The sequence below is a fragment of the Heteronotia binoei genome, chromosome 21 (genome assembly GCF_032191835.1).
Source record: "Heteronotia binoei isolate CCM8104 ecotype False Entrance Well chromosome 21, APGP_CSIRO_Hbin_v1, whole genome shotgun sequence".
NCBI lineage: Eukaryota > Metazoa > Chordata > Lepidosauria > Squamata > Gekkonidae > Heteronotia > Heteronotia binoei.
Window position 1 is genome coordinate 176,893,893 of NC_083243.1, and position 27,253 is coordinate 176,921,145.

The 27,253-nt window shown below is 44.6% G+C and overlaps 1 protein-coding gene across 1 annotated transcript; it reads right to left on the minus strand.

Annotated features, from left to right (window-relative positions):
* Positions 1 to 867: 867 nt before the first annotated feature.
* LOC132589893 (sterol 26-hydroxylase, mitochondrial) lies at positions 868 to 20,441 on the minus strand. The gene is made up of 9 exons (XM_060262678.1): positions 20,194 to 20,441; positions 18,939 to 19,129; positions 14,975 to 15,174; positions 13,628 to 13,825; positions 12,671 to 12,834; positions 9,662 to 9,828; positions 8,717 to 8,795; positions 3,649 to 3,852; positions 868 to 1,954 (listed from the first exon to the last, which is right to left on the minus strand). Exons 1-9 carry the CDS (start codon positions 20,413 to 20,415, stop codon positions 1,811 to 1,813), a joined length of 1,569 nt encoding a protein of 522 aa, XP_060118661.1. The 5' UTR covers positions 20,416 to 20,441; the 3' UTR covers positions 868 to 1,810.
* Between the last annotated feature and the right edge of the window lie 6,812 nt (positions 20,442 to 27,253).

Consider the following 27,253-nt stretch of genomic DNA (forward strand, 5'->3'; position numbering starts at 1 on the left):
CAGATCACATGAGATAAAACAATGCTATCAAATAGCATAAGACCCAGCAGCAGCAGAGCTGAAGTCTGGAAGAAACCATACTGCCCATTATTAAATGTGGATTGCCCAGTAGGATGTTGGAAGCCCAATGCTACCCATTAAGTCAACACAGTTGGAACATAACACCTAGATATTGTAAATTCATTGCAAAAGTTATGAGATCAGTGAATGTATGCATAATGGTAGAAGGATATGGGTCTGGAGATAACATTTTTGATCATTTTTTTTTTTTTGCCTAGCTGCTTGTTACTTGCTTTAGGTAAAGGCAGCTGCCTTGTGAAATGTTTTTCCTGAGGAGGTCAGGAAGGCTTCCATACTTCTGTCATTCCACATACAGAATTGGTCAGGAGGGTATTTTTGTAAAGGTAACAGGGCTATATTATACTAGAATAGTTCAGGAAGTAGCTGTGGAATATACTACTGCATATAGTATGCATTATCTGTTGCTGTGTATATTCTGGTGCTCTCGCTGCATTGTGCTTCTATTTATGTAATATCCTTTTCTGCATTCTGTTTAACGTCATATTTAATATTTATGCTTTGTTCTGGATTTCTGCTTGTTTCAGATTTATGCAGTCTTAGTCCTACTGCACTGCTTATTAGGTGTCTTTCATCCTATTGACTTAAACTGTGGAATCTGCCTTGAGACTCAGTAAGAAAGGCTGATTATGAATAAACAAATAAGCAGTCCATTGTTGTGGTTTTATGCACAGCAGTATACTACGTTCAAGTTGGTTTCATTATCAGACAGGAAAAAGTTTCAGAAAACACAACCACAGTTACCAGTGTGTCAGAGCTGGGTCTATCTTCAATAATAACGACTCTCCATTCTCAAGATTAGTGTTTATTGTAAGATAGCAAAAGATGACACTGGACAGGTCCAGTGCCGAAACTGGTATATAGGTTCAGGTGGGTTAGTTATACACTATCACAATGACTGTTACAGGCGTGCCTTTTTGGCTCGGGCGCAAGATTAATTCAAAAGCATTTGTTACAATTCAAGTGTTCTCACACTACAAAGCATTCTGTGAAACACCTTGAGTGCCAGGCTCTTTCGCAGGAGGCATATAACTTTCGGTTTCTCAGAGACAAAGCTAAGCATACATTTCTTAGGCACATTTGGAAACAAGAAAACAATGGCAAGGGAACTTGACACAGTGTTAAGAAAGACTGTAGGTAAATCCCCTGGTCCACAGGAAAATGCCAAAGACAACAGTAGTGTATTGCCTTTTATTAGGACCAAACAAAAAATGCAAAAAAGTGAGCAGTTCTTGAGTTCTCCTGAACTCTTCATCAGGCTGGATGTTAAGTACAAAGAGAAGGAAGGCAGAACAATTACCGTATTTTTCGCTCCATAAGACGCACCTGACCATAAGACGCACCTAGTTTTTAGAGGCGTTTGTGTGAATTTTTTGCAGTATTCGCTCCTTAAGATGCACACACTTTCCCCCCCACTTTTTGGGGGGGAGGGAGTGCGTCTTACGGAGCAAAAAATACGGTAATTTTTAAAGCATGATGGCAAAGTCCAAAGACTGTAGTTTCTTCATTTTCTTAAAGCTTAAAAGTATTTAGTAGGAATACAGTTTATTTTAAAATGGACATCCTATCCTTTTATTTCCCCTCAAAGCTCTCAGCATGGCTATATATCATTTGTGAAAAGACATTTCCATGGTTACAAACTCAAGGAAGAAAGTCACTAGATCAGGAACAGAACACACACAAGATAGGAATTTAGGCACCCTAAAGCTGTAGGAGAGATCCTTTCTGCTGTCTATCCAAAGGCATGTGAAGAATCGTCTGTTTGTCTGTCCAGGAATTGAAGGTTGATGGGTCTGTCTGCCACCAAGACTACACGGGCTAAGGGTTTAACTTCACCTCCTTGGGGATCAGGTCTTATTTCATATTTCTGGATGATCTGCAGCAGGAAGGTTGAGATTTAGACACAATGTTGTCAGCTCCAAGACAGAAGAAGCCACTGCTGGTTTCTGAGGAATTCAAGTTTCCATAACTTCCCCAGCATAATGTTGCAACATGAAAGGCTAGCACAATCCTTGAGTAAATGTACTAGAGCAACAAGCAGCGATCAGGAACATTTTTCATACTACATGAATAGGCATTGAAAAATACCCTATCCAGGGGTGGAATTCTAGCTAGGGTTGCCAAGTCCAATTCAAGAAATATCTGGGGACTTTGGGGGTGGAGCCAGGAGACTTTGGGGGTGGAGCCAGGAGACATTGGGGCGGAGCCAGGAACAAGAGTGTGACAAGCATAATTGAACTCCAAGAGAGTTCTGGCCATCACATTTAAAGGGACAGCACACCTTTTTAAATGTCTTCCTTCCATAGGAAATAATGAAGGATAAGGGCACCTTCTTTTGGGGCTCATAGAATTGGACCCCCTGGTCCAATCGTTTTGAAATTTGGGGGATACTTTGGGGAGAGGCACTAGATACTATATTGAAAATTTGGTGCCTCTACCTCAAAAAACAGCTCCCCCAGAGCCCCCGAAACCTCCAGATCAATTCCCCATTATACCCTATGAGAAGACGTTTCCCTCTCCACCCCCCTCCACCCCGCCCCCCCCCCTTTCTGGGAAATCTGATGCAGGAGACAGAACTCACTCACCTCCGGAGGTGCAAAGGCACATGGTCCTTTGGGGGCGTGGCTGGGCTCCCCTCCCTTCACCGGCCAGCTGACTGGGGGCGGGAAGCAGCCTGAGAAAACGGAAGAGCTCTGGCTGCTGCGATCGGGGCTGGGTGGGAAGGGCTGCCGTTCTCCTCCTCCCCTCCCCCGCTTTCCCTTTTATGGCCAGCGGGGGGAGGAGGCTCCAAATCGGGGGTCTCCAGGCCTACCAGGGGATTTGGGACCCCTAATTCTAGCAGGAGCTCCTTTGCATATTAGGCCACACATCCCTGATGTAGCCCATCCTCCAAGAGCTTACAAGGCTCTTTTTTGTAAGCTCTTGGAGGATTGGCTACATTATGGTGGTGTGGCCTAATATGCAAAGGAGCTCCTGCTAGAATTCCACCCTTGACCCTATCCAGTCAGGGAGGGGGACATATTTTAAGCAAGAGTCTTAGGGCATGAGGACATTGAAGCCAAGCCTCAACATGAGTTGGATGCAGGGGTCATAAACTGCCTTCATTAATGCAACAGCTAAGATGAGGGTAGTAAAATGGCACCAGTATGGGCAAGCAGTTGAAAGATGCACACCTTCCATTCTTTGTGGTATGCAAATTCAGACAGTTATCTTTCAGAAAAGACCACACCAAAACATGTTTGGGAAACATCACAACAAAGCAAGGAAAACCCTTGAAAGTGACAAATAGAAGGCAATGCTGCATAGATACTTCAACTGCCCCCAAATAAAAGCACTGCTCCAGTTTCAGAGCAATGGAACAAAATATCCACACAGAAGTCCCCTTAAGCTGATTATTAAGGGCAACAATTCTCTGTGTAACTTTCATTGTTACTGCTTTCAAAAGCAAGGAGCATTGCTGGTTCTTTATACTGGAAAATTCCCAAAGACTAGGAGTTCCCTTTGCAGCTTGGGTTAAGTAGTTCCCTTTGCAGCTTGGGTTTCGCACCATCATCCATCTCAGTTACTCACCCTGGCAAGAGCCAAATGCATCTCTAATTCAGCAATGCGACGTCCCACACAGCCTCGGATCCCATAGCCGAAGGGGATGGAGCTGAAGGGGTGATGGGCTGAAGTGTGCTCTTCTCGTAGCCAGCGTTGCGGCACAAATTTGTTGGGCTCTGGGAAGTTGGCCTCATCGCGAGAAAGCGCAAAATGACAGAAAGAGAACAATGTCTAGAGACAGAACCAACAAGAATGCAGAGCAAAGCAAACAATCAGTTTACTATGACAGAGCTGGTTGAGTCCATCTGCAAGACTGAGATTTTATACTCCAGCACAAATGTGATGACATATTTACAAGCCTGTGAATCTCTTTTTTTTTCCTATTTATTTAATAATAATAATAATAATAATAATAATAATAATAATAATAATAATAATAATATTTTATTTTTATATCCCGCCCTCCCCGCCGAGGCGGGCTCAGGGCGGCTGACAGGCATGGGAATCCCATGAATCATAAAACAACATAAACAATTTTAAATATCAATTACAGTAAAATTATTTAAAAGTTAAATATATAATAAAATAGGTGCTAAATGCTGTAGTCATTTAATTGCAAAAGCAAGTTTTTAGCCCTTATTTACTGAACAGAAATAAAAACCGGGAAAAACAGGATAGATCGTACTCAGTCAGGAGTTCAGAAACAATCACATTTCTGTGCCATGCCCTCAGTGATCAAGTGTTATACATTTTATATGCCTTTGGCTGTCTACTGGAAACCATAACGCTTTTTCTGGTTCAGCACACAGAACCCACAAAGCTAAAAGGTGTAGGCCAAAAAACTAGAAAAGTCTGAATAGTTCACATTTGTACATCAAGCAGTTAAAATTCAAAGTACAATGTCTACCACATAACGGAACCCAGAACGCTTGCACTAAGCAAGTTAAACCATACATGGTAAAGAATGTGGAGCAGTCAGAGCTCTGCCGTTCAGGGGTGCCCAATGGTAGCTCTCCAGATGTTTTTTGCCTATAACTCCCATCAGCCCCAGCCATTGGCCATGCTGGATAGGGCGGATGGGAGTTGTAGGCAAAAAACATCTGGAGAGCTACCGTTGGCCATCCCTGATATACTTGAGAGTGGATTTTATAAGGTTGCTGATTCCAGTTGCAGGCAGGTGATCCCCTCATTTGGAGGGTCTCCCCCTGCTTCAGGGTTAGCAGAAAGTGGGGTGGGGGATGTCCACCAGGCACGGCATAATACCCTATAGAGATTGGTCCCCATAGGGTATAATGGACAATCAATCTGGGACTCAGGAGGGGGCTGTTTTTTGAGGTAGAGGCATTGAATTTTCAGCACAGCATGTCTCTCCTAACCCTCCCCCCAAGTTTCAAAAAGATTGGACCAGAGGGTCCATTCTATGAGCCACCCCCCCCGCAAAAAAAGATGACCATTTCCCCCATTATTTCCAATGAAGGGAAAGCATTTAAAAGAAGTGCAGTCCCCTTAAATGTGATGACCAAATTCCCATCGGAGTTCAATCACGCTTGTCACAGTCTTGCTCCTGGCTCCGCTCCAAAAGTCCCCAGATATTTCCTGGGTTGGACCTGGCAACCTATTCTAAGCCTGCAGAACTAAGGCTGAATTTACCAGCATTAAATAACAATAGCGTCATTGTCAGAAATAACCCAATGGTCTTTCTCAGTACAGTAGTGCAGATTAGTGGCCAATGCTGATTACTTCAAGGAGAAACACGAAAACTACTGTAAAGTTCTGTTGCGCCTGGTAACACCTTCTGGTAGTTAGAAACCAGGGATATCTGGAACATAAAGCCAAAACCTCAGTCCACCTCGCTCACAGGAATGGTCATTTCCACTTAGAAAGTAATGTTATCCTGTGAGAAAACTAGCTGTATTATCTGGCTTATTTACATAACACCCTTTGGCTTTATTTCTCAATCGTATGAATGTTTCAGAATTATCCAAACAGTTCTGGATTCACTAAGGAACCTTCCATTCTCTCACATGGGGCTCCTGACTCTTCTGATGCATTAAAACAGGGGTCCTCAAACTACGGCCCGCTGAGGACGTTTATGCGGCTCGCCGGGTTATGGCAAAATCAGACCGGAAGTGACGTTCGACCTAAACTCGCGTTAGCAACGCACACTTCCGGCACTGGGCTGAGGCGGCGGAGACAGAGTGTGAGGTGATACCGAGGTGAGGTGAGTTCCCAGGCCGGGGTGTGTGGTGTGAGGAAGGGAGAGAGATGCAGAAGACGGAGAACTGACAGCCCGCAGCCTTGTACAGTAACGGCAGTCCGGCCCTCCAACAGTCTGAGGGACAGTGAACTGGCCCCCTATTTAAAAAGTTTGAGGACCCCTGCATTAAAATGTTGGCACAGAGAAAAATTAATTAGATTAACCGCTAGATTATTTATAAATTTGTCAGCAAGAGTTCAGGTGGCTGGATAGATTTCTGTCAGCAACTGGATTGCTGTCATGAGTTTTTATGGGCTATGATTCTGGGGAAAGTGGAGGGACTAATCCTCATGTTATTGTCATTGCTTATTAATCGTGTCTTTACTTGTTTCACATACGGTTGTTGTCACGTTTATTTTTATATCAATGTTCTATTCATATACGGTATATATCCAGGGCTTTTTTTAAGAAGGAACGCACAGGAATGCAGTTCCGACTGGCTTGGCATCAGGGGGGTATGGCCTAATATGCAAATGATCCTTGCTGGGCTTTTTCTACAAAAAAAGCCCTGTATATTTTTATCTCATATTCACTAGATATGTTATTCATCTTATAGTTATCATGTGACCAGATTTCTGTTTTGAAGTTCTGGAATTGTTTCATAATGAAGGGTTTGCAGAGTGTCAGTTTCAGAGTATTATAACTAATGTCATTATCTGGTATCCATGGAAATGAACTGGGCTGGTACGGAGAGATGCTCCTGCCTACTGAGAACTAACCTTGATTTGAGCATGAACTTGAACTAAATACTGTGAAGGCTTGGGAATTGTTTTAAATGCGTACAGCGTACAAAGTTTGGGTGCGTAACACAGAAGCATTTTATCTGCCCGTAAATACCTACGTAGTTTTGATAAGGTCAGTTCTGTCAAAGTAACTTGCCACCAGTGTTTGCTTCTGATCTTTCATTAAAGGGCGTTTTCCCACAGAGCTTACCTCGGAGCGACGTCCCTCTTCACCGCGCAGCGTCTGCGCGGATTTCTCACCAACTGCTCCGCCTAACTAGGAAGTGCCGGACCTTTTGCATTGCAGATGTAAACTGCTAAAAACCAGTTTACGTTAGCAACGCAAAAGCCGCGGCTCTTCCTGGTTATGCGGAGCAGTTGGTGCGAAATCCGCGCAGACGCTGCGCCGTGAAGAGGGACGTCGCTCCGAGGTAAGCTCTGTGGGAAAATGCCCAATGTTTTTTCATTGCTTCTGATCTTCATTATGAGATGAGGTTCAATGTGGCCAAGTGCAAAGTAATGCACATTGGGGCCAAAAATCCCAGCTACAAATACAAGTTGATGGGTGTGAACTGGCAGAGACTGACCAAGAGAGAGATCTTGAGGTCATGGTTGTGGGGCTCACGCGCTTGAGCCCCAGACCCCACAAAGCCTGAAGACAGAAATATGGGTGGATCATGCATTTGGCATATCGGCCTGAGCCGCCCACGTTGTGTCTGAAAGGCTAAAAGGGCATCTTACACTCGTATTCTTCCTTCCTTTTGCTGACACATGTATTCTTGATAAATTGCTGGCTGTGTCAAATCTTGGGGGTTTTGAAGACATGACTTCATGGACATATGACTTCCTGTCAGGGCTTTTTGTCTGTTCGATGCTGTAAGCTGTTTTTTATTTCTGGCACATTGAGGCAGCAATATAAATAAACCCTTGCTCAAAGGGGCGAGGCAGACGCATTCTACCCTCAATACGTGTCAAGAGTCTTCATTCCTACACATGGTAGATAACTCACTGAAAATGTCAAGACAGTATGTGGTTGCAATAAAAAAGGCCAACGCCATGCTGGGAATTATTAGGAAGGGAATTGAAAACAAATCAGCCAGTATCATAATGCCCCTGTATAAATCAATGGTGCAGTCTCATTTGGAATACTGTGTACAATTTTGGTCACCACACCTCAAAAAGGATATTATAGCACTGGAAAAAGTCCAGAAAAGGGCAACTAGAATGATTAAAGGTTTGGAACACTTTCCCTATGAAGAAAGATTAAAACGTTTAGGGCTCTTTAGCTTGGAGAAACGTCGACTGCGGGGTGGCATGATAGAGGTTTACAAGATTATGCATGGGATAGAGAAAGTAGAGAAAGAAGTACTTTTCTCCCTTTCTCACAGTACAAGAACTCGTGGGCATTCAATGAAATTGCTGAGCAGTCGGGTTAGAACGGATAAAAGGAAGTATTTCTTCACCCAAAGGGTGATTAACATGTGGAATTCACTGCCACAGGAGGTGGTGGCGGCTACAAGCATAGACAGCTTCAAGAGGGGACTGGATAAAAATATGGAGCAGAGGTCCATCAGTGGCTATTAGTCACAGTATACTATTGGAACTGTCTGGGGCAGTGATGCTCTGTATTCTTGGTGCTTTGGCGGGGGGGCAAAGTGGAAGGGCTTCTAGACTCACTTGTGAACCTTCTGATGGCACTTGGGGATGGTGGTTTGGCCACTGTGTGACACAGAGTGTTGGACTGGATGGGCCATTGGCCTGATCCAACATGGCTTCTCTTATGTTCTTATGTGACACAGAGTGTTGGACTGGATGGGCCATTGGCCTGATCCAACATGGCTTCTCTTATGTTCTTATGTGACACAGAGTGTTGGACTGGATGGGCCATTGGCCTGATCCAACATGGCTTCTCTCATGTTCTTATGTGACACAGAGTGTTGGACTGGATGGGCCATTGGCCTGATCCAACATGGCTTCTCTTATGTTCTTATTAAAGTTTTTCTGCACATCTCAGAAAAGTCTGATTGATACTGATCAAACCTGACGATTTCTTAAATGGCAGCAAGATCTCAAGGTTGTTCAGGGACAGTTAAACGAAGTTATTATGCTGGCTTACCCCTTTGGGGAAATGGTAACCTTCTATGATGACATCCTTCACTGCCACTCGGGAATTGATAGGCACCACAGGGTACAGCCTAAAAACGAAACAGACACACTGAGCCAGCAGTCTCCCCTTCCTTAAAGTAAGCAGCTCATTACCTTACAGGTTTGCACCTTTGCCCCTTCAAAGAATCTGGGCATTTAAAATAAATCAATACATTTATCTGCCCAACTCGAAATACGTTCTGTCATCAAACTACTCCCACAAAGAGAACTAGGGAAGGAAATGGAGTCTGTTTGATAACCTGTTTGTGTTTACATTGCACTGCATCCAGGCCTCTTAATATTTCTGAGCAATGAAAATATTCTACCACTCTGAAGGTAGCAGCTTGCTTACCGTCACGGATGTCACTATTTGAGTGCTTTTTTTTTTTTAATGAAAATTTTCGTTTTATTAACAATTCAATACACACAATGCAAAACCACTATACAAACAACCAAGGACAATACAGGGTACTACACAAATAAAAAAATATAAACAATACAATAATAAAACAAAACATCACATCATCCTGGAGAGTGAACGTAAAAATTGATTAGTCTAATCATCAGTACTGTAAATCTAAGTTAATTTATATCAGGATACAAATCAAATAAACCTAAACCCAGAGTTACATGCCATTCTTATTCTGGGATGCTGGTCAGTTTGAGATGCTGGTCAGCTGATACGTTTTTCACTGTTGGGTCTGCTTCTCTCTTTCCTCAACAATTTTCCCTCAGCTATTTCTTCTCTCTGCTCTCCTGCCACTGCCATTTCCTTCCAGTTCTTTTAAAAGGTTCTTAACATCCACTGTTCGCCACTTCCTTTCTGCCTTTATATTGACCTGGTGAAAACTCCACAACATCACTTTCTTCCTAGGTTTTACATGTGTACTTTTCATGATACAGAAAAGGAAACTACCTCAGTGTTTCCTTGATGACAGCCTTCAGCAGGGGCATCCTGGTCAAATCTTCAGTAGTGGGGATCTGTTCTTTGGATACCACACCCACGACTTCTTGGAATAAGGCACCCTGAATCTCAGTGTCCTTAGCAAGATGGTAGAGAGTCCAGGCTAATGTGTTGGATGTCTATGAGCAGAAAATTAAGTAGGAATAAAAAGCAAAGTAACGGAGAACCTTATTTAGGAAAGTGCACAGCAGGGATGAAGCATTAGTCCAAAAGGTAGGATCAAGGGTTTTTGCTTTTCTGCTTCCACTTACTCTGCCCCTTAAACAAACCTGCATATGATACAGTCTAATCCTGTGACTCTCTTCTACTATGCTGGATCCTATGATTGATTTCTGCTAAGTTTTCCTTCAAAGGAAAAAGCCTTCTTCTAATGGTATGTGACATTTTGTGATGTGGAAAGGCTTACTCAGATGGAGAAAAGCCTTTCTTTGTTGATGGAAGGCCTGGCGGAAGGGCATCGTAGAATGCAGCCCATCATATTTCAAGGTGGTGCTAATGTATATGCTACTTGTAAAGCATCAAACAAGCCACAGGTTCTTACAAAAAGCAAAAAACGCAGCACTACAAAGTGGAGATGCACACACCATCTGAGGCCACAATCTACAAACTGAAGACAATTGAACTAGATGGACCAGTTGTCTGACTCTGTAGAAGGCAGCTGTAGTAAGCCTGTATGCAGAGTGAAGTGACAAGCTAGCTTCTGTGTTGAGTTGCAGAGCTTCCCTTTTCTTCATCAAGGGCAATGGATTTTTCAAGAGAACAGCTGCAGGAAAAGACTACTTTGGCCAGCAAACTGGGAAAGTGATTGTAACAGATAGAGAACACTTTGGCCCAGGTTCAGGCTTGTCCAGCAGCCATTAAATTACAAGTTGCTTCCGCCATCTCAGTATGCCCTTTCTTCCAGTAGACAAGGAGTTTTTAAGAGGCTGAACCATTTTGGAGAAAGACGTGCATCTTCCAGCTCTTTGCATGGTGGGTTACATCTTCTCTAGCTCTGTATTTACATCTCCCTTATGAAAGACAGATTCTTAGCTTTCAAAATGATGTTTTTCCTGAGCACAGGTTAACTTTTTGGATGCTGTGCACTTGTTTATATGTTTATAGATATGCCAATAAGGGTTGTCTGCCTGTTATTGCTTATATATTTATACTCTGCTTTCCACCAGTGGGGATTCAAAGTGGTTTAAAACAACATTCTCCCCTCTTCTATTTCATTCTCACAACCCAGTGAGATAGTCTGAGAGAGTCACTGTTCCAAGGTTACCCATGGCAGAATGGTAAGTCAAACCTAGGTTTTCAAGACTGTAGTCCAACACAATAACCCAAGGATCCACAACTGTTTTGAGTCTGTGGGCCCCTTTGGAATTCTGACACAGTATGGTGGGTGCAGCCACAAAATGGCTGCCAGAAGACAGCTGCTGCAGAAAGCAGAGCCAACAACAAAGATGGCTTACTTTCAGTGAGACAGTGAAGATTCTTGTGCTGTGGTGACACTTGTTTTTAAAAATCTGCCCAGCCAATCAAATCCCAAGTAGCCAATCAGAAGCCTTGTGGAGAAAAGCCCATCTGGACCCACTCACTTTCTAACAATTTGGTGGGTACTAGGAGAGGCACCACACTGGTGACCTCTGCTGTAACCATACACATTGGCATTTTGCCTGTTTTAAAGTGAGACATTGATACCTAATGGATCACATCTCCCCAAACAGGCTTGTCTTAACAGAGTTCCGTAGACGGCCTCCTCTTTGCCTCTCTCAAACCAGATTGCTCTTCAATGGCTTGGATAAGAGCATTTTCAGTGCTTTGGAGAAGTTTGCCTGAAAAGGTAAGGATGGCAACTTTGCATGCTACAGTCCCCTATTCCAGAGAACATTCTTTGGAGGTTAAAGAAGTGATAGAGCACTCTGGTAAAGGGCTACAGAGGACTATTGAGAATTTGAAAACTATTCCAATTATTTATGGATAATTTTGAATTATGCTGTTGGTTTTATTTTTATTTTAATTATTCTTTAATTTTTCTTGCAATTTGCTGGTGCTTTGTAAACTGCTTTGACTCCTTGGGAAAAAGGCACGTATAAATATTTTAACAAACGAATATATAAAAAATGAGGGAGGTTGCTGGACCAATAATCTCCAGTATGGAAGATAAAGAAGTTCTTCCTCAAATTAGTATTATCTAGTGATTTTCTCATGGATAGACTGTAGAAAGTGGCACCACCTTGGAGAGGGAGATTATACGCTATGGAAACTGGTTAAAAGCCATGATTCCTTGCTGGACAGTTCTAGATCATCAGATCAGTGAGATCCATGGATGGGAGGGTGTGAATCTTCTCATCTACTGGAGAAAGGTTATGGGAGCATTTAATGCAGGGATTACATATTAGCAGACCTGTAAACTGTTCAGTACACTGATTACAGGATGTATATGTATTGGTGGCTTCTGATGGCATATCTGTATGATGATCTGCACACGGATTACATAATGCGTATACAATGCTGACTTCCAGGGGAGTCAGAGGGGCATGTCAGCATTACAGTGATATGGACTTTGTAGCAGACCTGTTGGAAGGATTGTGAAAAGGAAGAAAACCAAAGAGATTATTCAAAATGCCCTTCGATAAGGATGACTGGCTGGAAAGCAAGAATCAGAAAAAAACAACCTCCAATGGATTTCTGCAGCACATGGCAAAATAATGTACAGGCCCTTTCTAATTGCTGTTCCTCTGCGCAGTGCCACTTCTGCAGTTTGCCCTAGAAACCTCTGAAGATCTGTGGTTTGAAGCCAAGTGCATTGCATTTGTAGCCAGGGCTTCCACTAGTTAATCCCTGTCTTTGCAATGCCACTGTAAATGGATTACTGCCAATAGGCAGCTAAAGCATGTCCTTGGAATAAGCCCTCGGAATCTGGTTTCCAGCCACAGTGCTACAAAAGAAAATAAAAATAAAAAAGAAGGAACGTACTGTGTCTACACCAGCCATGAGTAACTCGGCCACACTTCCAGATACTTCCTTGATGGTTACTTTCCCACTTGACAGCAGATAGGTTAGATATTCACCTTTAGGCTTTTCTCCTTCTTCTAGCTGGGCTGCGATTTCCTCCATTCGTTTGTCAATTAGTTTTTGCCCTAGGAACCAAGCATTTTTGGAACCAGTTTGTCAAGTCTGCTATGAGTTACTCAATACCTGTATTAAGTTTGGTTCTGAAGTGAAGGAGTCTGGGTACTTTACAGTGTACACCGATTGCTGCTAGCTCACTTTCCTGCCCCCTCACTAGAGAGGCCTTTGTTGTGTAGTCTGCCTTGAAATGCTAACATGTGAATAAGATAATGGCGCCTTCCCAGCCTTGTTCTCTGTGGGAGGATGGGGCGTCAAGGCTTCGGCCTGGGAATGAAGGGAGTAGCATCCTAGTGCGAAAATGTGTTGCATAGATTACCCCCACCGTAGGAATTCCTTTGATCCATACCTTAAATGCTGGTTTAGTGCCTGTGTATTTCAGTCCTTCAATCTCTGCCATGGTCTCTAGTTCTGTTTACAATAAACTTGTTACTCTGTTTCAGCAAGAGACTCGTTATTGAATTCAGCCGACTTGACACAGGTGATAGGAAGGGACAGGGACTGTACACCATGTTTCAAACTGTCGGCTTCCTTGACTTCCATAGCATGGATATATTAGCTTTCTGGGATTTTATATATTGAGATAAAAGCACACATTAAAAAACAGTGAAAAGGAAACAAACACTTTTTTTGGGGGGGAAAGGGTTTTCGCACGATGCTGAAATATCAGCAGTGAAGGGGGACTCAACGCACTTTATAAGGGAAAGCGTTCCCTAGCATGGGTGCCGCTTGGAGGAATCCTTGCATTCCGAAAAAGGGCAGGATGTGGAGCAAGGCCTTCAGTAGATTTGGGACTTCTCTTACCAAAAGCAAAGATGGTGTCCCAGCTCTCCAGATAGCGGTTCCAGAAAGGCAGCATCTCCCGGGTCCACTTGGGCAGAGCATTGACAAAAACGAAATTCTTAAACATGAGACCAATGGAATTTATGAAATCCTGTGTTTTTGCGGGCACCTCCTTTTGCAAGCAGCCAATGCGGGTCTCAAAGAGAATGTATGAAATGCCTGCCGAGGAGGGGGAAATGAGAGAAGGGAACAGTTGAGCCACTATCTGAAGAAGAAGAAGAAGAAGATGATATTGGGTTTATATCCCGCCCTCTACTCCGAAGAGTCTCAGAGCGGCTCACAATCTCCTTTACCTTCCTTCCCCACAACAGACACCCTGTGAGGTAGATGAAGATATTGGATTTATATCCCGCCCTCCACTCCGAAGAGTCTCAGAGCGGCTCACAATCTCCTTTACCTTCCTCCCCCACAACAGACACCCTGTGAGGTAGATGAAGATATTGGATTTATATCCCGCCCTCCACTCTGAAGAGTCTCAGAGCGGCTCACAATCTCCTTTACCTTCCTCTCCCACAACAGACACCCTGTGAGGTAGATGAAGATATTGGATTTATATCCCGCCCTCCACTCCGAAGAGGCTCAGAGCGGCCTACAATCTCCTTTCCCTTCCTCCCCCACAACAGACACCCTGTGAGGTAGATGAAGATATTGGATTTATATCCCGCCCTCCACTCCGAAGAGGCTCAGAGCGGCCTACAATCTCCTTTCCCTTCCTCCCCCACAACAGACACCCTGTGAGGTAGATGAAGATATTGGATTTATATCCCGCCCTCCACTCCGAAGAGGCTCAGAGCGGCTCACAATCTCCTTTACCTTCCTCCCCCACAACAGACACCCTGTGAGGTGGGTGGGGTTGGAGAGGGCTCTTACAGCAGCTGCCCTTTCAAGGACAGAGGCTCAGAGCGGCCTACAATCTCCTTTCCCTTCCTCCCCCACAACAGACACCCTGTGAGGTGGGTGGGGCTGGAGAGGGCTCTCACGGAAGCTGCCCTTTCAAGGACAACCGCTGCCAGAGCTATGGCTGACCCAAGGCCGTGCTAGCAGGCGCAAGTGGAGGAGTGGGGAATCAAACCCGGTTCTCCCAGATAAGAGTCCGCACACCTAACCACTACACCAAACTGGCTCTCCTTATAGAAAAGTAAAACAAAGATTTGTGATTTCTTGTTGTGTGAATCATAATAGGTCCAGAATCTGGTGGTCGTTCAGCCAGCTACCACTAGCTACGTGGATCATTTGGAGCAGTGGTACCACCACATCAGTGCTTTCCCCCAACTTGCCACACCCACCTAATTTCTCATTCGAAAATACCTTCCAGGGCAAATCGGTAGAGCTGGTTGGCAACATCCTGAACTACCACCCCACAAGGACTCTTCTCCCTCTCATTCTTCAGGTGCACCATCAGGTCAGAGACCACTTCATTGATGGCATCTGCATACAACATGGCCTCTGACGGTTTCAGCATCCTCTTGTTCAGTACCTGGCGTAAGTGATACCAGCGTTCCCCTTCCCTGTGGAGAGAGGTCATCTTACTTAGGCGCTAGGTCAGGCAAAACCAGACCAAAGAGGGAAAGCTTCTCTCTGGCAGCTTGGGAAAGGTGGGCTGAGCTATGTCATGATGTCCCCCTCTTCCATATGCCACAGTTTCAAGGTCCCCCACGTCCAAACAAACAGAAACACAAAAAAGGAGAAACCTCTGAATGGAGAAGAGAAAAGGATGTGCAAAGCACCAGAGGTCATAAACGTTTATAAGGCAATTAATAATTTATACATAAGCAAAAAATGTGAATTACAGCACATGAAAACAGAACATTGTACAGAGACATTCATTGTAATGCACACACAACAGTGAGCAACATTAACGGTAATGCACAAAACCAGCAGTGACAGAATGCCAGCTAATATCCCGTTTCGAAATCTTATTTTTCAAACTGTGACCTTATGCTTTGTCGCTTACATCCAAACTGCAAAAAAAAAAGTCCTATATGTGATATGAGCTGCAGCTTACATTAACAGCCAAACTGAAACGATTGTCCTGTGTACAAGTTACACGTATTGTACACAGAACCACCTCTTCAATTTTGCTGTTAATGTAACCTAAAACTTGTATTGCATACAGGACATTTTTTGCTCAGTTTGGCTGAAAAACTACATAGTACAAGGACACAGTTCGAAGAAGATTTTGAAACAGGATATTAGCTGGCACTCCAGCACTGCTGTGTTTCTGTGAATTACCATTAATGTTGCTCACTGTTGTTTCTGCATTACAGTCAGGGCTTTTTTTTGTAGCAGGAGCTCCTTTGCATATCAGCACTGACTTTGCTGATTATTGCACGTATTTTATTGTTGTACATTGCCTACAGCCTGGCGCTAGCTGGGATGAGGTGATTCATTAAATTGAAATAATAGTAATAATAGTAATAGCAGTAATAATGAGAAGAAGAAGAAGACCAGAACCAGTGGGTTGAAATTAAATCAGAAGAGTTTCCAGCTCAACATTAGGAAGAACTTCCTGACAGAGCAGTTCCTCAGTGGAATGGGCTTCCTTGGGAGGTGGTGGGCTCTTCTTCCTTTGAGGTTTTTAAACAATTTACATGGCCATCAGACAACAATGCAGATCCTGTAAATTTAGAGGGAGATATTTGTGAATTTCCTGCATTGTGCAGGGGGTTGAATTAGATGACCCTGGAGGTCCCTTCCAATTCTATGAGTCTATGAATAACAACAACAACAATAATACAATATCATCCAGCTAACATGTCTAGCAGTTATGCATCTGCAGGATTCTTTGTGTTACATAGTATAATGAACACACATGATCTGATGTCCAAGCCTCTCAAGCATATCTAACCTATCAAGAAGAATTGAATAGGCTCATGTGATATGCCTATTTTTGTCAATAATAATAACTGTTTGTCTCCTCAACATATATGTCAAGTAAAATTTTAATAACCTCAAAAGCAGCCATCCCAGGACAGGAGAGGCACGAAACTGAAAATTTATGCAATTTGCAGAGATGCTGAATTTCATGCCAGCTTCCAGCAGCCATTGTAAAGGCTTTGTGAGCAAAGCAGTTCTATCAAAGATTTCAGGTTTTCACGGCTGGTAACATCATTAGGGTTTGTAGAATCTTTTGGGCTCAGGTGCCGTGTTCTACTGGAGAGAGTTTTTCTTCCAGACGTTTCGTTCTTGGCTGCGGAGAACATCCTCAGTGGCATTGCAGCCGGAGCAGGCGCTCTGACCTTCTTGGCTGCTGTGCATTGAGTGAGGCCAGGGCTGCTGGAGAGCTGCTATTTCTAGGCTGGAGGGGATGTGGTGAAAGGGCAATAGGATTGTGGATGTGCCCATTGTTTGGTGGGGCTTCCTGGAAGGGTAGTAATAAGGAAACTGGCTGTTGAATGTGACCATTGTTCTGTGTTAATTGCTGGGAGGGTTGGAAGGGGTGTGAAGAAAAGTAAGATGGTTGTTGACTGTGCTGATTGTTCCGTGGAATGTGCTGGCTGTTCTGTGAATTTCTGCAATTTATAGTCTATAGGGTGTTTTGCAGAGCTGGGTACCAAGATTGGTGGATGGAAATGCCTTCTTCCTTTCTGTTAAAGTTGTGCTGGTTGTTCTGTGAATTTCTGCAATTTATAGTCTGTAGGGTGTTTTGCAGAGCTGGGTACCAAGATTGGTGGATGGAAATGCCTTCTTCCTTTCTGTTAAAGTTGTGCTGGTGTTTGTAAATCTCAATAGCTTCTCTGTTCAGGCGGGTGTGATAATGTGAGGCCGTAGAAAGGACTTCAGTTCTTTCAAAGTGGATGACGTGGTCTCATCACCCTTTTAAGTCTACTGAAATCAGTGGATTTTGATATATGCTTAGGATTGCACTGGAAGAGCCTTAAATACCCATACAGTGAGTCCAGTGGCACCTTTAAGACCAACAACGTTTCATTCTCAGTATAAGCTTTTGTATGCACGCACACTTCATCAGATACCAAATGCACATTGGATAAAGTGTGCATGCACATGAAAGCTTGTACTGAAAATTAAACTGTGATGGTCTTCAAGGTGCCCCCTGGACTCAAACTTTGCTCTGTTGCTTCAGACCAACACATCTGCCCACCAATGTTCCCTCTAAGCTGCAGAGTCTTATGAGCAAAAATCCTACTTTGTGAGCGACTGGCATTAAAGTTGTGAGCTACTGCATAAATTAGCGTGTTCTGGGGTCATCCCTCCTGAGCTAAGACAAAAATGTGTGAGCTGAAGGCTAAAAATCTGTGAGCTAGCTCACGCTAATGCAGCTTAGAGGGGACACTACTGCCCACATGAATCTACTGTCTTTTTTTTCTTTTACAGCAAGATATGCATTATTTGGTGATACGATGCTGTATCCTGACTGTGCAATTAGGAAATCCCATTACAAGACAAACAAACAAACATAATTACGAACATATAAAGCTGTCTTATACTGAATCAGCCCTTCAGTCCATCCATATCAGTACTGCCTACTCGAACTGGCAGAGTCTCGGGCTGAGGTTTCACATCACCTCCTCAGGCTGAGGTCTTTCATATATTTTCGACTGGAGATGCTGGGGATTGAACCTGGGGCCTTCTGCATACAAAGCAGATGCTTTTCCACTAAGCCACAGCCCCTCTTCACACTGACCTTGATGGACATGGCCTGTTTCAATATAAGGCAGCTTTATATATGTTCATAAATTAAAAACCAAGCCAGCCCAAACTGCAGTCTTAAAATGTTCCCATAACATACCAAAGACCAAGGAAGGGGGAGCTGTAGCTTCAAAATCCTAATGGAATAACAGTGAAGAAATGATGCCGAATAAGCTAGGACTTCATATTTTTAAAAAAGAGCCTTGTGTTATGCTTGCAATAGGAAAGCACGCAAGCACTAGCAGAATATTCTCCCAGTGTTCCAATTTAATTAGAAGCCATATGCTGCTGCAACTGATGATTCTCAACAATTTTCATGGACAGTCCACCATAGTGCCTCCTTGAACCTAAGAAGGTATCCCATACACCACAAGTCTCCATCTGATGAAAAGAGTCAGAGTTCTTACATCACATGGAACTGCTTAAAATATTCCTTTCTCCCCTTCACACTTGGGGTTCCCCCTTCAGAAATCAACCCAGAAATGTTCAGAGGCTGTGAACCTGAGAGACTTTAACCCCAAAGACAGGAACTCCCACGACAGATCTCTCTTCAGAACTAATGCTACCATCAATGTGGACAGAAGACTAAATCCATTTATAGTCTGGCTGCCCCAGTACTCACTCTGTCAGAGGCCCATATGCTAGACCCCTCAAGTCCCGGTGCTCCTTCCACTCAGCCATGTCACACCTCATAGGGTATTTCCCCTCTTGTCGCATCATCTTCTCCATGATTTTAGGGGATGCGATGCTAACAGATTTCTCTCTGCCTACTGCAAGTTTCCACATGGGTCCATATAGCTTCTTATATATCACCTGGAATGAACCACAAGTATGAGGCAGAACTGTAACCAATTGGATAAACTCCCTTGCATGTGATTAGAAACAAATCCCATCTGCTTCTGGTTTTATGAATGCATGGGTTAATCTCTAGGAATTAGGGTTGCCAATCCCCAGGTGGGGGCAGGGGATCCCCTGGTTTGGAGGCCCTCCCCCCGCTTCAGGGTCGTCAGAAAGCGGGGGGAGGGGAAGGAAATGTCTGCTGGGAACTCTATTATTCTCTATGGAGATTTATTCCCATAGAAAATCATGGAGAAATGATCCACGGGTATCTGGGGCTCTGGGGGGGGGCTGTTTTTGGAGGTAGAGGCACCAAATTTTCAGTATTGCATCTAGTGCCTCTCCCTAAAATACCCCCGAAGTTTCAAAAAGATTGGACCAGGGGGTCCAATTCTATGAGCCCCAAAAGAAGATGCCCCTATCCTTCATTATTTCCTACGGAAGGAAGGAATTGAAAAAGTGTGCCGTCCCTTTAAATGCGATGGCCAGAACTCCCTTTGGAGTTCAATTATGCTTGTCACAGCCTTGATCTTGGCTCCACCCCTAACATCTCCTGACTCCACCCCCAAAGTCTTCTGGCTACACCCCCAAAGTCCCCAGATATTTCTTGAATTGGACTTGGCAACCCTAATGTAAAATGTCCTGTGGCGCAGAATGGTAAAGCTGCGGTACTGCAGTCCAAGCTCTGCTCAGGACCTGAGTTGGATCCGATGGAAACTGGGTTCAGGTAGCAGCCTGGAGGTTGACTCAGCCTTCCGAGGTCAGTAAAATGAGCACCCAGCTTTGGCTGGGGGGGGGGGGGGGGGAAGTGTAGATGACTGGGGAAGGCAATGGCAAACCACCCTGTAAAAAAGCCTGCCATTAAAACGTTGTGAAAGCAACGTCGGAAACGACCGGTGCTTGCACCGGGATTACCTTAACCTTTTTACTTCCACCTGCCACTCCGGGTTCTGGCAGCACCCCTTGCGATCCAGCAGCTTGTGACGTTTATCAGTCAGACTTCTAGTCCCGACTGCGTCGTTTCCCAAAGTCCCGAATACCTGTAACTCGTGCGTGTGCAGAATATAGCCCCTAAAAAGGCTCCAGTATACGAAGCTCCAGAACCCGGCGCCAGGCAGTTCTTGGAAAGTCTTGAGCCTTGTTGCGCCAGCCATTGTGGATCCCACAGTGGCCTCCTTCCTCTGGAAACAGATCTCGGTCCATTTGGGTCGCGACGATCTCCATCTAGCCCACCCAAGGACCCCGCGGCTCAAAACACTCATCACAAGAACGGAGCAAGAGATTTCTCTCTCTCTCTCTCTCTCTCTTCCCCCAGTCAACTCAAACGACTAACCCTGGAGCCCCTCCTACTGGCCTGCTGAGAAAATTAACACCTTCCTTGCAGGATGTAGTTATCTTTTTGAGTCTGAGAGCTCCTGGTTCTTTAATAGGGGACATGAAACGCTCGCTCAGACGTTTAGCAGGCAGGATGAGAATGAAAAAAAAACAAAAAACCCATCAAATGGGTTTCCCCTGTTTCCTCGTCTCTATTCCCCAAGTCTGTTCCCGAGGCTACAGTACCACTGAGGGAGATCTGCATTAAAAACCTAAACCTACTTCATCCTAGCTTCCTTTCCAAGGATACTATATTGGTCTTTAAATTAGGAATTCTCTCTCTCGGCTTGGCTTTGCGAATGAAGATTTAAGAAGGGTGCAACAGTCCACGTCTGCTGCAGGCTCGCTGGTGGCTGACAAGACCAATGCGGGACAGGCAGGTCCGGCCACAGTGGCTGCAGGGAAAAGTCTGATTTAGGGTTGGTGCGATTCTTCCTCAATTCTTCCTCTAGTTATTAAAATTAGGAATTAATAACTAGAGAATCACAGCACCTTCATAAGAACATAAGAGAAGCCATGTCGGATCAGGCCGGTAGCCCCATCTAGTCCCAAACTCAGTAACACAGTGGCCAAAACCCAGGTGCTTTCAGGAGGTCCACCAGTGGGGACAGAACTCCAGAAGCCCCCCACAGCCCCCTAAGCTTCAAGAATACAGAGAAACAGTGCCCCAAACACAGTGTTCCATCTTTACCTTGTGGCTAATAGCCACTGACAGGCGGCTGCTCCATATTTTTTTATCCAATCCCCTCTTGAAGCTGTCAATGCTTCTAGCTGCCACCATGTTGTGTGACAGAGAATTCCACCTGTTAATTATTCTTTGGGTAAGAAAGCGTTTCCTTTTATCCTTTCTAAACCTAAACTTGTGGGCACCAATAATTTGTGTGCCCACAAGTTCTTGTATTGTGAGAAAGGGAAAAATGCTTCTTTCTCTACCTCCTCTATCCCATGCATGAGTTTGTAAACTTCTACCGCCCCCTTCTAAACCCTCACCCTCAGTTGTCAGAGAGTGCTGAAGTCAGCTGGAAAGAACCAGCTGAATATCCCTGGGCCAAGGGAGGCCAGATTGAAGACCACCTGGGATCGGGCCTTCTCCATTGCAGCCCCACTGCTGTGGAATCAACTCCCGGAGGAGGTATGGGCCCTGCAATGTTTAGACCAATTCCGCAGGGCCTGTAAGACCTACCTCTTCAAAATAGCCTTCACCTAATACCGAGTCAAGAAAGTCTCGCTGGACATGTTTTAGCCGCTGAATTTTATTAAAGACCTAAGTTATAGCACCACAATGTTAATTTTAATGTAAGTTGTTAATGATTTAATGATGATTTTATAATTGTAACTGTAATTACTATGTATGGTTTTATTGTATTTTATATTCGTATGCTGTGAGCCGCCCTGAGCCTGCCCTCGCGGGGAGGGCGGGATACAAATAAAAAATATTATTATTATTATTATTATTATTATTATTATTATTATTATTATTATTATTATTGTTATTATCATCATCAAGCTAAAGAGCCCTAACCTTTTAAACCTTTTTTAATATAAGTTGTTAATGATTTAATGATGATTTTATAATTGTAACTGTAATTACACCCGGTGTTTCATTGCAGCCTTCTTCGCAAAGACCCTGGGGCCACATCCTGGCACCCGCGCCCTCCAGAACCACCCCCTACCCGCATGAAGGGCCAGAGCCATCATGAGGTGCAGGAAATCCTAGACTCCAGGGTCCAACGTGGGGTTGTACTATCTGATATGGTGGAAACGCTTCCCCCCTAGTTGCGATGAATGGGTCAAAGCCAGTGATGTGTCTGCCCCACAACTGCTTAAAAAATTCCACCTACTGTATCCACACAAGCCCCGGGCGAGGGCCTAGGGGGGGCAGTATGTCAGAACTTGTAATTGTTGAACCTATTGACTGTTGTGCCTGCTTAGCCTAGCTGAATCCATATTGTAACTGTTAAGAAATAGCCAGCTCTGTATCTAGCATCGTGCCCAAATGCTTTGCATTCCAAGTGAACTGTGATCACCGGAGGGTGACGGGGAGTCCTTGGGAAACATCTGCCAGTACCCTTTGAAGCTCTGCCTCCCCCTCTCCTCTCCCAACGATAAGGAGCCTTGGAAACTGAACAGGGCCTCCTGAAGGGTGGGAACCAGTTTGTTATTGTAACTAGAATAGCTTAAAGAATCTAACCACTGCTCAACCCGTTATCAGAATCAACTCATCTTCTACCTGAACACAGTTCTCAATAAACGCTTAGACTTTAACCAGAGTTATGAGCCTCGTTTGAAGTTCTTCAAGTTCTGACATTTTTTCATATGGAAAGTGTTCCATCCCCTTAATCATTTTAGTTGCCTAATCCTGCGCTTCTTCCAATGCTATAATATCTTTTTTGAGATATGATAAGCAGAACTGTATGCAATATTCTAAATATGAGACTGCACCATCCATTTATGCAGGGACATTTTGATACTGGTTTTCAATCCCCTTCCTAATAATCCCCATAGCATTTGCCTTTTTTTATTGCACTTGTACACGGAGTCAATATCTTCAGTGAGTTATGTACAACTCAAAGATCTATCCTCCTGGTCAGTTCATACCCCAGTTCATAAAACAAACTGGCATACATATTGGCATACCAAAGCAGTTCTCTGGAGGATGGAAATTGAGAGCTCATCTTCCCTAGTTGTCTTAGGTACCTGGCAGGGTCAAATATCTAGGCTTGTTCATATCTAGGCTTCTAGTTTCCAGTGACCAATTAATGGCATGTGTGGGGCACAAACCAAATGTCCTCTTTTCCACCTGCTTATCTACCAAGCCCTGCAACCTTATTGAGTCTCACCCCTAAACCTGGTGGACAGATTCCATCAGCACAGCACAATGTGGTTCTCGCTACCATTGATGAAACACATCACAGGTTCTGCTGATCTCCCTTCTCCTCCCTGTAGTGCTTGGATCCAACAACATATGGAATTCACTGCCACAGGAGGTGGTGGCGGCCACAAGCATAGCCACCTTCAAGAGGGGTTTAGATAAAAATATGGAGCAGAGGTCCATCAGTGGCTATTAGCCACAGTGTGTATGTGTGTGTGTGTGTGTGTGTGTGTATATATATATATATATATATATATAAATTTTGCCACTGTGTGACACAGAGCGTTGGACTGGATGGGCCATTGGCCTGATCTAACATGGCTTCTCTTATGTGACACAGAGTGTTGGACTGGATGGGCCACTGGCCTGATCTAACATGGCTTCTCTAATGTGACACAGAGTGTTGGACTGGAGGGGCCACTGGCCTGATCCAACATGGCTTCTCTTAGGTTCTTACGTGACACAGAGTGTTGGACTGGATGGGCCATTGGCCTGATCCAACATGGCTTCTCTTATGTTCTTATGTGACACAGAGTGTTGGACTGGATGGGCCATTGGCCTGATCCAACATGGCTTCTCTTATGTTCTTATGTGACACAGAGCGTTGGACTGGATGGGCCATTGGCCTGATCCAACATGGCTTCTCTTATGTTCTTATGTGACACAGAGCGTTGGACTGGATGGGCCATTGGCCTGATCTAACATGGCTTCTCTTATGTGACACAGAGTGTTGGACTGGATGGGCCACTGGCCTGATCTAACATGGCTTCTCTTATGTGACACAGAGTGTTGGACTGGAGGGGCCACTGGCCTGATCCAACATGGCTTCTCTTAGGTTCTTACGTGACACAGAGTGTTGGACTGGATGGGCCATTGGCCTGATCCAACATGGCTTCTCTAATGTGACACAGAGTGTTGGACTGGAGGGGCCACTGGCCTGATCCAACATGGCTTCTCTTAGGTTCTTACGTGACACAGAGTGTTGGACTGGATGGGCCATTGGCCTGATCCAACATGGCTTCTCTTATGTTCTTATGTGACACAGAGTGTTGGACTGGATGGGCCATTGGCCTGATCCAACATGGCTTCTCTTATGTTCTTATGTGACACAGAGCGTTGGACTGGATGGGCCATTGGCCTGATCCAACATGGCTTCTCTTATGTTCTTATGTGACACAGAGCGTTGGACTGGATGGGCCATTGGCCTGATCTAACATGGCTTCTCTTATGTGACACAGAGTGTTGGACTGGATGGGCCACTGGCCTGATCTAACATGGCTTCTCTTATGTGACACAGAGTGTTGGACTGGAGGGGCCACTGGCCTGATCCAACATGGCTTCTCTTAGGTTCTTACGTGACACAGAGTGTTGGACTGGAGGGGCCACTGGCCTGATCCAACATGGCTTCTCTTATGTTCTTATGTGACACAGAGTGTTGGACTGGATGGGCCATTGGCCTGATCCAACATGGCTTCTCTTATGTTCTTATGTGACACAGAGCGTTGGACTGGATGGGCCATTGGCCTGATCCAACATGGCTTCTCTTATGTTCTTATGTGACACAGAGTGTTGGACTGGATGGGCCATTGGCCTGATCCAACATGGCTTCTCTTATGTTCTTATGTGACACAGAGCGTTGGACTGGATGGGCCATTGGCCTGATCCAACATGGCTTCTCTTATGTTCTTATGTGACACAGAGCGTTGGACTGGATGGGCCATTGGCCTGATCTAACATGGCTTCTCTTATGTGACACAGAGTGTTGGACTGGATGGGCCACTGGCCTGATCTAACATGGCTTCTCTTATGTGACACAGAGTGTTGGACTGGAGGGGCCACTGGCCTGATCCAACATGGCTTCTCTTAGGTTCTTACGTGACACAGAGCGTTGGACTGGATGGGCCATTGGCCTGATCTAACATGGCTTCTCTTATGTTCTTATGTGACACAGAGCGTTGGACTGGATGGGCCATTGGCCTGATCCAACATGGCTTCTCTTATGTTCTTATGTGACACAGAGCGTTGGACTGGATGGGCCATTGGCCTGATCCAACATGGCTTCTCTTATGTTCTTATGATTTTTGAGTGGAGAAGGCACTTTTTGCTTTCCCCCTCCAGCTGCAATCCAAATTTGTGACAGTCAAGGAATCTCTATAAAGTAGCACAGAAGGCAACGCATGAGTTTATTCTGCAAGACTTCCAGTGGGGAGGGGGGATCATCTGAATTGCTCTCTGACCCCCCAACAGCCTGAATCCCTCTTGGGTTTTACTGTGGAATTTGTCACTGTGATGGACAGAAGGCTTTCGCGCCCCTGAAGGGGAAAACAGCCACTCACTTAAGCCTAAGGGAGTGCTGCTTCAGCATCTAATTACCTTTGACATATTGGAGGGAAACACAGCAGGAGTAGAAGTTCAGTTCTGTCTCAGGGAGAGAGAGCAGTGAGAGTTCAGGTCTGGCTCAGGAAAAGAGCAGATAGAGGGAAAGGTAGCTCTGCTTGGTAGTGTGGCAGAATAGTTTGGCTCTACTTCCGACAGATCAGAGTAGCCATTTGATAGGCTTGTCTCTGGCAATGAGCAGACTTTGTCTATTGGAAAAGGGCTGGCTGGTCTGGCTGGAATCCTGTTTGGTTGTTAGGATCTAGCGTAGGAATTAATTGGTAAAGCCCGTTTATGCATGGAAGCATTAAAGAAAGTTTAAACTACTCTCCCACATTGACGTGCCTCAGCCAGGTTTCTCTTTCATCTATCTGGAGACTCGTGCTGCTGCTCTTTTCCTGGAAACCAATCTGTAAATATATAAATCTTGTCGTTCATATATAATTCCAGCCTCAGTAACCTCCATAGAGCCAGTTTGGTATAGTGGTTAAGTGTGCGGACTCTTATCTGGGAGAACCGGGTTTGATTCCCCACTCCTCCACTTGCACCTGCTAGCATGGCCTTGGGTCAGCCATAGCTCTGGCAGAGGTTGTCCTTGAAAGGGCAGCTGCTGTGAGAGCCCTCTCCAGCCCCACCCACCTCACAGGGTGTCTGTTGTTGGGGAGAAAGGTAAAGGAGATTGTGAGCCGCTTTGAGACTCTTCGGAGTGGAGGGTGGGATATAAATCCAATATCTTCTTCTTCATCATATTCTACCTGTGCACCACAAAACTTGCCTCACAGCAATGAACTCAAACACTCAATACACTCACTACTTTCAGAAAACCTGTATCTGAGGGGAAGGTTTCTAGTTTAAAATAAACCTGGTTCCCCCCAAACCATAGGAGGCTATGTGGGCCCCCTCAGTTGATAGAAACAGCCTGTTACATTCACCACTCAAGCCACAGAATAATTGAGAGTCCATAACGAGAGAAAGAGCTCACAGTTCTATTACATGTATTTCCCCCACTAGTTCCAGATTTTGTCGCTCCATGAAGTACAGTGCCCCAAATCATCTGATCTTGTGTGAATATGTACTGCCACTGATAAGAACATAACAGAAGCCATGTTGGATCAGGCCAATGGCCCATCCAGTCCAACACTCTGTGTCACACAGTGGCCAAAATTTTTTTATATATATATATACACACACACTGTGGCTAATAGCCACTGATGGACCTCTGCTCCATATTTTTATGTAAACCCCTCTTGAAGGTGGCTATGCTTGTGGCCGCCACCACCTCCTGTGGCAGTGAATTCCACATGTTAATCACCCTTTGGGTGAAGAAGTACTTCCTTTTATCCGTTTTAACCTGTCTGCTCAGCAATTTCATCGAATGCCCACGAGTTCTTGTATTGTGAGAAAGGGAGAAAAGTACCTCTTTCTCTACTTTCTCCATCCCATGCATTCCTGTTTTGGGAAGATGGACGGGGAAGGTG